The sequence below is a fragment of the Panthera uncia genome (genome assembly GCF_023721935.1).
Source record: "Panthera uncia isolate 11264 chromosome A3 unlocalized genomic scaffold, Puncia_PCG_1.0 HiC_scaffold_12, whole genome shotgun sequence".
NCBI lineage: Eukaryota > Metazoa > Chordata > Mammalia > Carnivora > Felidae > Panthera > Panthera uncia.
Genome location: NW_026057579.1, coordinates 11,249,249 through 11,261,991, shown reverse-complemented (window position 1 = coordinate 11,261,991; position 12,743 = coordinate 11,249,249). Strand labels below are relative to the sequence as shown.

Below are 12,743 nucleotides of genomic sequence, written 5' to 3'. Positions count from 1 at the left end.
CTTCGGGCTCTGTGCTGACAGCTCAGAGCCTGGAGCCTGTTTCGGATTCTGTGTCTCCCTCTCTCTCTCCCCTCCCCTGCTCATGCTCTGTCTCTCTCTGTCTCAAAAATAAATAAAAACATTCAAAAAAATTTAACAAAAAAAAAAAAGAAAGGTGTGGGTAAACTCGTTCTCAATAGGTAAATGGTTAGTGCCCTAATCTATGCGGAAGGACACAGAAGCACTGAACAGCCTAGCGAGATATTCTAATCCTGGAGTAAGATAAGCAGACCAGACTCTACCAGATAGAGGATACTCCAATGTCATATCGAGGCATGAAGTTATCAAGACCTGGGATCTGAATCCTGACTCAGGCACATGGCCTATGCCCTTGAGATATTTATATAATTCCTCTGAGCCTCACTTCCTCTCCTGTCAAAAATATGTCTGATCATACCATATGATGAGAGTGCTATGAAGATTAAAAGAGTTAACATATGCAAAGCATTCAGCATATACGTGGCTCCATGTGCTCAGCCAATGGTTACTAGGAAGCAGAGGAGACATTAAAAATATTTAAGAACTAAACTGCACGGTCACTGGTTAATTAGAACAAATGCCTAACCGGTGCAGCCAATTAGAAGGAATCCCAGTGAATACAAAAGTTGGCTCAACCGATAAGAAGGTATGCAGCCCCACACATCCTACTGGCGTGTACTGTTTTTGAGAGATAAGAAAGGGATTTTCACAGTCAATAAATGTTTCAGAGTTTGGGGCTGGGAGAAAGGAGTGAATATTCAACAGAACTCCACCTAGCATGACATATAAACAGTCTAGAGTCAGATGGAGAGAAAACACAGTAATGTGGGGCAGTCTGTTTTCTAGAGACTCTACTCTGGGGCCAGGTGAAGTGCCTCAGGGTGCCACGGTAGTGGCTGGTACACAGAAAGACAGGTGGTGCCCATCAGAACCCAAGCAGCAATTGTCCAGACAACAGAGCGCAATCCCAGACATCATCACTCCTCACCAGTCGAGGTTAGGTTGCAGACAGCCAGGTGTCCAGGCAAAAGGAATGAGATCCCAGCTGTAGACTGAGTCAGAAAGAAGCAAGAGAAACTAATAACAAATGTGTTGATGCTGAATTCTGGCAATTGAAGGCAAAAGATCCTTTTGTACCACCCGCTCAGTAGCGGACCTGGGGTCAGAACTAATCCAGATGTAGATAAACAACTAACTTGCTCGTACTGAGGAAGGTGGAGGAGGGGTCCATACTATACCCACCATGTAGGAAACTGCTAAGAGCCAGCAAATGTAAGGTAATTGGCACCACAGGACCTCACTTTCCTCATCTATAATATGCAGGAGTTGAACCTGAAGATATCTGAAGCCTCTTCCAACACTTAAAAAATATTTCTTTGTCTATAAGAAATCTCTGGGCACAAAGTAGACACCCCCGGGTAGGGGCCTCCAGTTTGGGTGGATTGTACTTTCCTCACCAAATCCTGATGCCTAATAGATAGTAAATAACACTCTTTATCCTTAAGTTGGTCATCTGAGAAAACACAGCTTTAATGAAAAGCTAAAAGCTTTTTTCAGGTTCTAACCATGTGGCAAAGAACAAAATGGAAATACGAAAGGTAAGCTTAACCCGTTAAACTCAGGAACTCTTCATCTATTTTGGATTTGCAAAATGTACTGTGGCATCTTTGGCTTTATATGGCAGCTTCTTGTCTCCGAGCTGTGTCATTTGCTCAGTCTCCCAACTAGCTTTCTGGCTTCCACTCTTTGTCCCTCTGTTACTCTGCTGCCGTAATTTCAACTTTTTATTAAATATCACATGCCATAACTCGTAAGCAACATCATTTTATATACCATCGAGAAAGAAAATAAAACAAGTGCTGATTAAGCTATGCCACACCATCAATTGTAGGATGCATCCCACATTCAGAGTTGTTAAAATATTTCTTTTTAATTTTTTTTTAAACGTTTATTTATTTTTGAGACAGAGAGAGACAGAGCATGAATGGGGGAGGGTCACAGAGAGAGGGAGACACAGAATCGGAAACAGGCTCCAGGCTCCGAGCCATCAGCCCAGAGCCTGACGCGGGGCTCAAACTCACGGACTGCGAGATCGTGACCTGGCTAAAGTCGGACGCTTAACCGACTGCGCCACCCAGGCGCCCCACAGAGTTGTTAAAATATTTCAAAAATGTGTCTCAGAGTCAATACAATATGTTATCTTTATATGAATCTGATGAGGTTATTTTCCTCTAAAAGCTCCAAACATTCCCCTACAGGATGAAGTCTAAACTCTTGGCTACAGATTTTGGGTCTTTATCATCCAGCCCAACCTTAACTAGCTTTGTGTGCTAACATTTGCTGCCAGGCATCCAGTCACCTAAACTTCATCTGTTTTTCTCACTGCAAAAGTACACGTTCTCTTCCTTCTTTCAACAACATTTATTAAACACCTACTATGTAACAAGCTTTATATATATATATATATATATATTTTTTTTTTTTGAGAGAGAGAGAGGGCGTGAGTGAGGAGGGGCAGAGAGAGGGGGAGAGAGAGAATCCCATGCAGGCTCCACACCATAGACATGGAGCCCAATGTGGGGCACAAGCTCACTGGAAGCAGGGCTCGATCTCACCCAAAGCGGGGCTCGAGCTCACAAACTGTTAGATCATGACCTGAGCCAAAGTTGGATGCTTAACCGACTGAGCCACCCAGGGGCCCCCGTACCAAGCTCTATTGTAGGCATGCCACTGTTTTCTTTGCTTGGAATCTCTTCCCCTCCCTCCCTTGACTCTGAAACCTGGTGTCTGTTTGTCCTTTAAGATTCAACCCAACTCTTCTCATTCATGAAAATGTTTTGTAAAACTTTATCCCATTTTCTCACATAGGCTTAATTTTGTAAACTTACACTATGTTGAAACTATTGGCATACCAGTTGCCCATACCAGGACCCCTCAAGCACAAGGAAAGACATTTATTTTTGTAATCAGAGTAGTGATTCCAGCTTCCTGGCTTCAAAAGCCCTATTCTGCATTACAGGGAAGCATACACCCTAAGTCATGAGACAGATGTGAAAAGTACAGACTTTGGGGAGAAGTACAGACTGTAAGGAGTATAATTGCTGTGAGGTAAAGCTCTTGGGTTTGATCTTCACACAGGCCAGAAGTACTACTATATTCTAGAACCACAGACTAGACTGCGTTTCAAAAGCTCTGAAAGTAGCAAAGAATTTGTGAATATCTGAATCTGTTATAGGTTTAAAAAAACCCATCGTTAAAAATGCTAGGAGACTTATTAAGTATCTATTATATGCACAGAACCCTATAGGTGCTCATTTCCCAAGTGACTGATGAGAAAAATGAAACTCATTAAATAACTTTCCAAAGTCACACAGACAGTAATAAACACAGTCAGAATTTCATCCCAGGTCAGTTTGTTCCCAAGATCGTGTTCTTTCCATTAGAACACTTTACGGCACCATACCTCATCATCATTGAGGACATTCCCGATTTCGTCAATAAATTGTCAAGGAAAAAACTGGACGGTCCTCTTCTTTAGACACCTGTGATTGGCATTGCCGGTTAGCTCTTCTCCTCGGCAAATCCAAACAAAAAACATGACATGGTCTTTGGCAATAATCAGCTGATGATGGAGACACACTTGGAATCTTTCCTAGTCATGCCCCAGGAGCTCAATCTTCCAGTTTTCTTGCTAATCTTAGGCAGGTAATCATTCACACGGTCACAGCCTGATGGCAACTGCATTTGGTCAACGAACTTGATTCGCTGCATGAACTTCCGTTTGAACTTGAAAAAGTTTGTGAAAAACGACCAATGTAGCGAATAAGATGATTCAGACACATCAAGCAATCAGCTAATTAAATGAAAAGGAGATGAATATGATAACCTTAGAAGCCAGTATCAAAATATTAGAATTTCTTTGAGTTAAAATGATAAATGGAAGGAAGTGCTGGCAATAATAAACGTATTGATGTTGATGCCACGAGGGTGACATTCGTGGGGGAAGGCTTCAAAGGGCAGCAAATGTGGGCAATGTTGCAAAGGCTTGAAGAGGAAGTAATATATTCTGACAGATGTGGAAAAAGGGAGAAAAATGAGGGTTAAGAGCTTTATTGTCTTTTGAGCGCATAGGACCTTGGTAAGCCACAATAAAGTTGAGGACAGGGGCAGTATGAGAGTGGGGGAAGATCAGGAAGTAAAACTCACTGGGTAGCAGAATGGAGATGGCCACCCTCTCATTTGAATAAGTGGAAAGTTTAAATGCTACTTATTTTAATTGCCACTAATCAGTGCCAACAAAATGCTAAGATCTTCTTAGAACATTATAATAATAAAAGACATGTAAATGCCAGAATTGGTAACATGATCATTTTACATCATTTTGTAGTCAAACAAACAAATGCACATTGATTATAAGTGCATGTCAAAATGGCATTTTGTCTGAGAACATATAATAATAGCTAGGGCCTGAATAAGCAATTAATATTATTTCTGTTTAGGCTAAAATAAGATGTTAGGATAAACTAACTGCTATAACAAACAAGCCACAAGTCTCAGTGAGTTATCATAGTAAAGATTCATTTCTCACTAACGGCAACCATCCACTGAGATTTCAGTGAGGTATATATGTATATGAATACGTCCATACATAGGAGGTCAGCTTTTGTCAGTCACTGAAGGATCCAGGATCTCTCCCTGTAGTGGTTCCAAATCCTCTAGAGCCTCGGGTCCTCTGTGGTATGCTTTGCAGCCAGCTAGCAGAATAAAAAACGATGCAGGATTGTGGAGAGGTTTTAGAGGCCAGCCTATTCCATCCATTCACATTTCCATCCACATTCAATGGCCCCATCTAACTTCAAGGAAGGTGGTAAGTATGGTCTAGTTGTGTGTCCAGAATGAAAAGAAGGAACGTAGAAATTGGTGAGCACTACCATTTACCCCAGAACATAAGTAATAAACTCTCATTTCCGTGACAAAACATCTGTATGATATATAGGATGTGCATATAAAAATACCAGTATTCTGATGAGCATTATCATAGCAGAATTTACAATTGAAATAAATGAGGTCTCCTTGTCAGCAGTTACTTGGAAAAGCGGAATGCTGGTTCCATGGAAACCACCAATTCCTACCATTTGTTTTTATTGAGATATAATTGACATATAACATTTATTAGTTTCAGAGGTGTTACATAATTATTCTATATTTGTATACAATGTGAAACGATCACCATTATTTAAACTTTTTAAAACATACTTTCCCTGGAACATGTGTCAGTTCTTCTAAATATTCCCAACAAATATCCATCCTTTAAGGATGAATTTGATAGAGATTATAAAAATCAAGTTAGAGCCAACTCTGGTGAATGAGGAAGGCAATCTACTTGAGTTATAATATGTTGAGTCATATACGACTGTTCAACAATGAAGCTTATTTTCCCATCGGACTACACAAAGCAATTCCAAAATAAACATTATAAGAATGAGTTGAGTACTTTCACTAAGTATTTGAGGGAGTGGGCAGATAAAAGTTCCTGGAAGGCAATCTGAAATATAAAAAGACATACCTTTTGACCCACGATGAACAATTCCACTTTAGGAATTTATTACAGGAAGTCATGGACAAGTGTTTGAAGGTTTGGCTAAATGAGAATATGCTGTAGCTTTGTTTACAATGGTAAAAATGTAAAACAAAGAAAAAAACCCTAAAGGCATATTAATATGGTGTTACTAAATGTAATATGGTATACCCACGCAATGTAATAATATTCAGTAGTAATAAAAAGGATGCAGTGTTTATCCCAAAGATCAATATATGTGTATAAGTGAAAAAACATTTGTAACCTAGGAAGCATATCCCATTTTATTTTTATGCTTTAAAGGGGAACATAAGCCTTCAAGGATGTACAAGAAATGTTATTAATGGTTAATATTTTAATGATGGAATTATGGGTGATGTTTCATTTCTTTTTTTTAAACTTACTTCTATTTGTCATTCCCCCACCACCCCCATGAGCATGTAATTGTAAAGAATATATATTAGGAACAGTAGTGTATAACGTGGATTCTGGAGCCATACTGCTATGTGTGAATCCCGATTTTTCCTTTTTTAAATTTTATTTTAATTTTTATTTTATTTTTGAGAGAGAGAGACAGAGCGTGAGCCGGGGAGGGGCAGAGAGAGAGGGAGACACAGAATGTGAAGCAGGCTCCAGGCTCTACACTGTCAGCACAGAGCCCGATGCGGGGCTAGAACCCACGAAGCGTGAGATCATGACCCGGGCCCAAGTCGGGCGCCTAACTGACTGAGCCACCCAGGCGCCCCCCAATCTTTCTTTTTAAATAGGTGTAACATTGGGCATATTATTTAGCCTTTTGGTTTCTCTAGTTTCCCACCTGTAAAATGCAGGTAATTATGTTTCTATTTCATCAGGTTATAGTGAAGATTAGTCATGGTAATATAGTCAGGTAATTCAGTAAATATACACATGGTAAACACTTCATAAATATTTCTTATTCAGTAATTAGGAAAACAATGAAGCTATTTCCATTCTGAGAAAAGCACTAGTCACTATTTTAAGTTTTCATATGCAAGTTATCAAAGAAGGCAAGATCTTGTCATAGATGCTAATTTTTAGTTGGGTCCACAAAAAAAAAAAAGAAAGAAAAGAAAAGTAAGTCACCATTCTCAAATCACTGCCTGAGGCAGTTAAATACACAGGCCCTTAAGGTAGAATATGACTGGGTTCCAAACTCAGTATCCATCCACAGAGCTCTGAGACCTTGCAAGTCACGTGGCCTCCTATGCCTCAGATTCCTCAACTATAAAGTGGAGACAACATAAGGCCTTGGAGATAATATCAGGCATTGGCCTTATAGGACTATTCTGTACATTAATTAAAACAACCCTTGTGAAGAGCTTATTAGCAGTCACTCTATAAAGGTTAGCTATTACTATTATTATCATCATCATTATTAATGATATACCCTTTGAAATATTATTAATGAACTAGCCTTTAAAATAAGTCTTAGACTGGAATAGGTCCAAGAAAATATCACAAAGGCTACCACCCCAAGGCTAGACAGACTGCCAAAGTGGGACCAACAGAAGGATCATAAGAAGAGGGAGCAAAGGCAAATATCTGGTCCGGCAGATGTTGCAAGGCTATAGGTGCTGAGATATCCTAGAGCAGGGGTTCCAGCTCCGGCACAAAACTTGAGGAGACACTCCATTAGAAGGACTCCAGAAGTAACAATATAAAAGGAGAACATCGATTTTTATCCACATGATACCCTGTGTGGTTTGGTATGCAAATTTGTCTCCATTGTACAAAGGAGAAACAGATTCAGAAAGGATAACTACCTTGTTCAAACCTATGTAAATAGCATGAAAGAAAGAGGGGAGCGGGGAAAGAGGAAGAGAGAATGTCAAGATATTAGGGCAAACCTTAAGAAGAACTCGTGTTGTGCATATGCCTTACTATCCTCCTAATAGCTCCAGAGCAGTGCCATACACAGGCAGGGGGGTAAGACAGGAACTCCCTTAGTAAAATTAGATACTAGGTGATGATAACATAGCCCAAGTACCAGATTCAGAGCCCAAGATCAGATGGCTGAGCCCCCAAACTAGGGGTCTCCCTGCCCAAGCTGATGGCCCAAGACTAAGGCAATCCCAGTTCAGGGGGACCAGCACGATGGGGGTAAAGAGGTGAAAGGAGCAGGCTTCTTGTCCCGGTTTCTTCATAGATCTTTCTACCATGTATGCAACATCTTTAGAAAACAGTGAGACTTTCTCTAATGCAATTCAGTTCTAAGTGTTTTTCAGACTCCAAAGGCAACTCCTATATTTTTCTTTTCATTTCAGGAAAACACAAACATCCGGGGTGTGGCTAGAGAGGCTGAACTAGACACTGAACCATGGACGAGGGCTCTAATACTAGTAGTCTGTCTATCGCCCTCTCATTTCCACTTTCTGCTTGGTCCTCAAATGGGCATTTGATTTTTACTCATCTTCAACAATTTAGCAAACCCCTCCCATTCAACACCCCCAATGGCCAATAGAGGGCGGACTGCCTCTGCTTCCAGACCTCCATCAGAATATTCTAATTCCCTTTCCTTTTAGATCTGTGGGATTTTGTTTGAAGCCCTCCCCCCACCTTCCCCCAGCCTCCTTCCAATTTGGAAGATTCCCTCCTGCCCAACCACCCTTCCAAGGGCTTTAGAGGCATTTACTAAAACCAAGAGAGAAAGGCTGCAGACAAGAATGTTCAAATATCTTTTTGCCTATAATTCTTCCCTCTGCCTCTTTCTCAACTCACTAATGCATGCATACATTCTTGTATGTCATGCCCCCTCCAATGAGCTGACAATTTAATGGGGTGCAGACCTATTTAGAGAAAGTTCTATAATATAACATGATAAATGCTACAAGCAAAGGTATTTACAAAATGCTGTAGATCAGAGAATAAGCCCAGGGCACTTCCCAGAGGAGGAGGCATTAAACCACATGCCATGTGTGATTCTAACTCTCATGCCTTTCAGGGTCTTTGTAATCCCTCTCTGTCTACTCTCTCCCTTGACCCCCAATTGTCACCATGTTGGGCCCACCTATCCTTTCTTCTGTATCTTTAGTCTGGTCTCTAAAGATGAGGGAATCCTTTTGTGTTTGAGCCTCAATCTCAGCCTTGGCTTCTGGCCACCTAAGAGTCCCTCCTGGATCCCAGGGAAGAAACAGCTATTTCATAACTGAGCTCCTAGTTCACATACTGGTTTCTGATAAGCCGCCAGGCCCTTGCTGGTTTCTTATTTACTACTAGTTACAGGCTTCATGTAATTCTTCCTGTTTTCTCCTTTGCTTCTCCATGATGTCTATGGCACAAGAACCACTTGTGACTTCAATTTTCTAAGCTGATACATCCCTCTTAGTTTTAAGAATCTCTCCAGTCCTTTCGAAGCCTAACTTGAATTCCCTTTATAGCCTTGTGTTTATCTACCTCACTCTGAAATCCCAGGAACGATGGACGGTGACCTCCACATTGTCCCTTGCCTGTGTTCAATCTCTAGCTTTCCCTAACCCCTAATATATTGCCTTAAAAAAATTTAAAAAACACACATACGAAAGCAAGCCCTTGATAATGATTATTCTTCTTTCAAATGACAGTGGCTTCCTCACTCCTGCATTTTTTTCCCATCATCTGACCTTGGTTTTTCCTGTTGAGCTCTACAATGTTATCTGCTACATTTTAATAATGTCTTTATACTTGCATTTGAACAGAAATATAGATAACCTCTCTGCAAGAGTGGCAAAGGCCTTTTAACACAGTGCAACGATGACAGTTTGTTGGCAAATCCCACGGTGTAGTGCTGGTGCCTTGTTGGGGTACAAGAAACAATCATGTTTAACAGTGTTGTGTGTTTCATCTTTCTTGAATTCTGCTAATAGAAAAATTGAGCATATTTTAAATCGCTTCACCACTTAATACTTATAACTATAGAACCTCAGTGTATGAAGTCTTTCAGAGAGCATCTAACCTGACCTCCTACAAAACTGCAGGAATTGTCTCTACCTTCTCTGGTGTCATCCCAGACAACTCTTTAAACCCTTTGAGAAAATGGGATGTTCATACTCACTCTTCCCTGTTGAACATCTTCTCTATCACCCACTGATAATCACTAATAGTTACTGAGTCTCTTCCCCTTCTCAGGACAAAGAAATATGATTGGAGAAACATTTAGCTTCCGGATGCCAGCGACTGGAGAATATTCCACTGGTAATTCTGGCTTTTTGGTTCAGAATTCAAGTGATTAAATCCAAAATATTTGTAATAAGTATAAATTTGTCCCGCAAACAGAGGATTTCAAAGGCATCTTTGTTTCCTTTCTCCTTAAGCTGCTGTGTTATTAACTTTTGGTTCATTAATCACAATTTTCAGGATCCACTTGGCTGCCACCTTTCTGCAGCCAGACTATTTTGGATCAGAAGGTCTGCTGGCCATTCCCACCTCACACCTGCCACAGGACCGGATTTTTTTTTCCCCCACACCGATCCAAGTCACTTTTTGTTAATTCACTAATTTTATTGACCTTGGTACATATCCTGTAAATGGTGGGTCATGACAGAGTCTGTCGTTTCGAGAACGCTCTCTGACAGCCCCAGAAGAGAAAGAGGCCCTACACAATGCATTTTGCATCACTTCAGTTGCTGCTTTACCTGGTTTATCACAAATAATATTTACCACACGTCTTCTTTATTAATACATTTGCGATAAATACATGAAAACCCACCACTTCTGTCCATGAGCTTGGGAGAGAAAAGGGCAATGTCAGATGACATTAATGATGCACGAGATACACGGGTCCAATCATGTCAAGACTTGTAGTAATCCAGTATTTGGCCTTACTCAAGGGAGAGAAATTCAGCTCTGCTACTTTCCATTCACCCCCTCCCATCACACAGCACCTCGGCACAGACAGCAGAGCCACCAAACGCACTGGATGTGGACAGTTAAAATTCAACCCGAGCTACAGCAGCCCTCAGGCGTGCCTCCCCCGCCCCCCACCCCCGGCGAAATATTTACGTAGACCATTTAAAGCACTTTAATTAATTCACCAGCAGCTTCGCTGGAGGCGTCCCGAGCTTCCCGAGACTCCATTACATAATATCTTTTACAAAGTCTAACCCCAGCTCGAGTGGAAGATGGATTCTCATGTAGTTTGCGGGGGTTTCCGTGCATTTGCTTCCCTTTCCGATCCGGCGGGTGCCCCAGCAAGGCTGCCGCAACCCCCTCGGCCCCGAGCTTCGGCGGTCCCCGCCAGTCTCCGAACTCACAACTGGCTCTGGAGGGGCAGCCAGCTCGCCCTCGGGGCGCCCAGGCCAGCCACGGTGGCCGCGGTGCCGACAGGCGCTTGGGACGCCGCGCCTCTCCCTGCCCGCCGTGTGCGCCCCGAGCCGGAGCCGGAGCCGGAGCCGCAGCGCGCCGGCGGCGAAGCCCGCGCCAGGAAGGAGCGCGAAGGCTCGGCCGCAGGGCCGGCTTGGCGCGCCGGGCTCCAGCCGGAGGAGCCGGAGGGGGAGGAGGAGGAGGTAGAGGAGAAGAAGGAGAAGGAGGAGGAGGAGGAGGAGGAGGAGGCGTGTGAGGGAGGAAGGGCCCGGCTGCCCGCGAGGGAGGGCGGGGGAGGGGGAGGGGGCCGGCCGGGCCGGGAGGGGTGGGGGGGCAGCCAATGAGCTGCGCGCGGCGCGGGGGGGGGCGAGGTCTGGGGGATGAGGTAGGATGGGGGAGGGCGCAGCCCGAGCGGCGGAGGCTCGAGCCATAAACAAGCGCCCGGAGGAGCCGCGCAGGAGTGAGGCGAGCGGGGAGCGCGGAGCGGACGCCGCGGACCTTCTGCTGCGCCACCGCGCCCACTCGGCGGCTCGGGAGGCGGGGACCGGCCCGGAGGCTGCGCCGCCGCCACCACCGCCGCGGGGCCGGCCGACGCGCAGGAGGAGAGGGAGGAGGCGCCGCCAGCCGGGGCTGGAGCCCAGCGCAGCCGCCGCCGCCGCCAGAAGTTTGGGTTGAACCGGAGCTGCCGGGAGGAAACTTTTTTTCTTTTTTCCCCCTCCCTCCCGGGAGGAGGAGGAGGAGGGGAAGCCACCGCTGGCGCCAACGCTAGTGGGCTCGGGGTCGGCGCGGCCCGCAGGGGGGGCGGGGGCCTCGCCCCGCGAGGGGAGGCGCGCCCCGGGGGCCCCGAGGGGGGCGGCGAGGACCGCGGGCTGCGGGTGCGGCGGCGGCGGCGCGTGTGCCCCGCGCAGGGGAGGGCGCCCGCCCCGCTCCCGGCCCGGCTGCGAGGAGGAGGCGGCGGCGGCGCAGGAGGATGTACTTGGTGGCGGGGGGCAGGGGGCTGGCCGGCTGCGGGCACCTCCTGGTCTCGCTGCTGGGGCTGCTGCTGCTGCTGGCGCGCTCCGGCACCCGGGCGCTGGTCTGCCTGCCCTGCGACGAGTCCAAGTGCGAGGAGCCCAGGAGCTGCCCGGGGAGCATCGTGCAGGGCGTCTGCGGCTGCTGCTACATGTGCGCCCGCCAGAGGAACGAGAGCTGCGGCGGCGCCTACGGGCTCCACGGAGCCTGCGACCGGGGGCTGCGCTGTGTCATCCGCCCCCCGCTCAATGGCGACTCCATCACCGAGTACGAAGTGGGCGTCTGCGAAGGTACGGCCGCCTGCCGCGGGCCCCCTCCCACCTGGCCGCGCTGAACAAAGTTTGGCCGAGACTTTCCCGGGGAGAGAGGGCTCCGCGGGAGGAGGGGGCCGCCTCCCCCGGGAGAGGGCCCCCGCGTCCCCCGGTTCCAGCTCGCCGCTCCCCCGGACGCTGGGCCGGCCGCGGGCGAGGGTGGATCTCGTGGGTGGGAGCGGGCGAGTGGGGGTGGCTGCGCAGAGACCCGCACACGTGTGGCTGTTCGGGCTAGGGCTGCGGGAAGGGGGGGGGCGGGCCCCGCGCCCCGAGGTGGGGGCGCCGCGGGCAGGGGGCACTGCGGAGGCTGTCGCGAGCCCCTCGGGGAGTCCAGCCCCTGCCGCCCTCCCCGCACTAGCGCAGTGTGCTACGGAGTGCTGCGCACCGTTCTCGAAAGTCCCTTTTCTGTTGGCCAGGAGACGTGTCTTCAGCTCACACTCCCTGTGTGACTCTTTCATTATTTTTTCTTGCGCTCTTCCTTCACCCCCTTCCTCCTCTTTCGCATGTAAATCAGTTTCAGCTCCGGA

The 12,743-nt window shown here is 46.2% G+C and overlaps 1 protein-coding gene across 2 annotated transcripts in view; it reads left to right on the top strand.

Annotated features, from left to right (window-relative positions):
* Positions 1 to 11,689: 11,689 nt before the first annotated feature.
* CRIM1 (cysteine rich transmembrane BMP regulator 1) overlaps positions 11,690 to 12,743 on the top strand; it is a 187,788-nt gene continuing 186,734 nt past the window's right edge. The window contains exon 1 of one of the 2 annotated variants that reach the window (XM_049651883.1): positions 11,690 to 12,195. In XM_049651883.1, coding sequence (XP_049507840.1) covers positions 11,865 to 12,195 — 331 coding nt within the window. In that variant the 5' untranslated portion in view covers positions 11,690 to 11,864. The remainder of the gene's footprint in view (positions 12,196 to 12,743) is intronic. The other variant, XM_049651882.1, reaches the window with a different exon arrangement.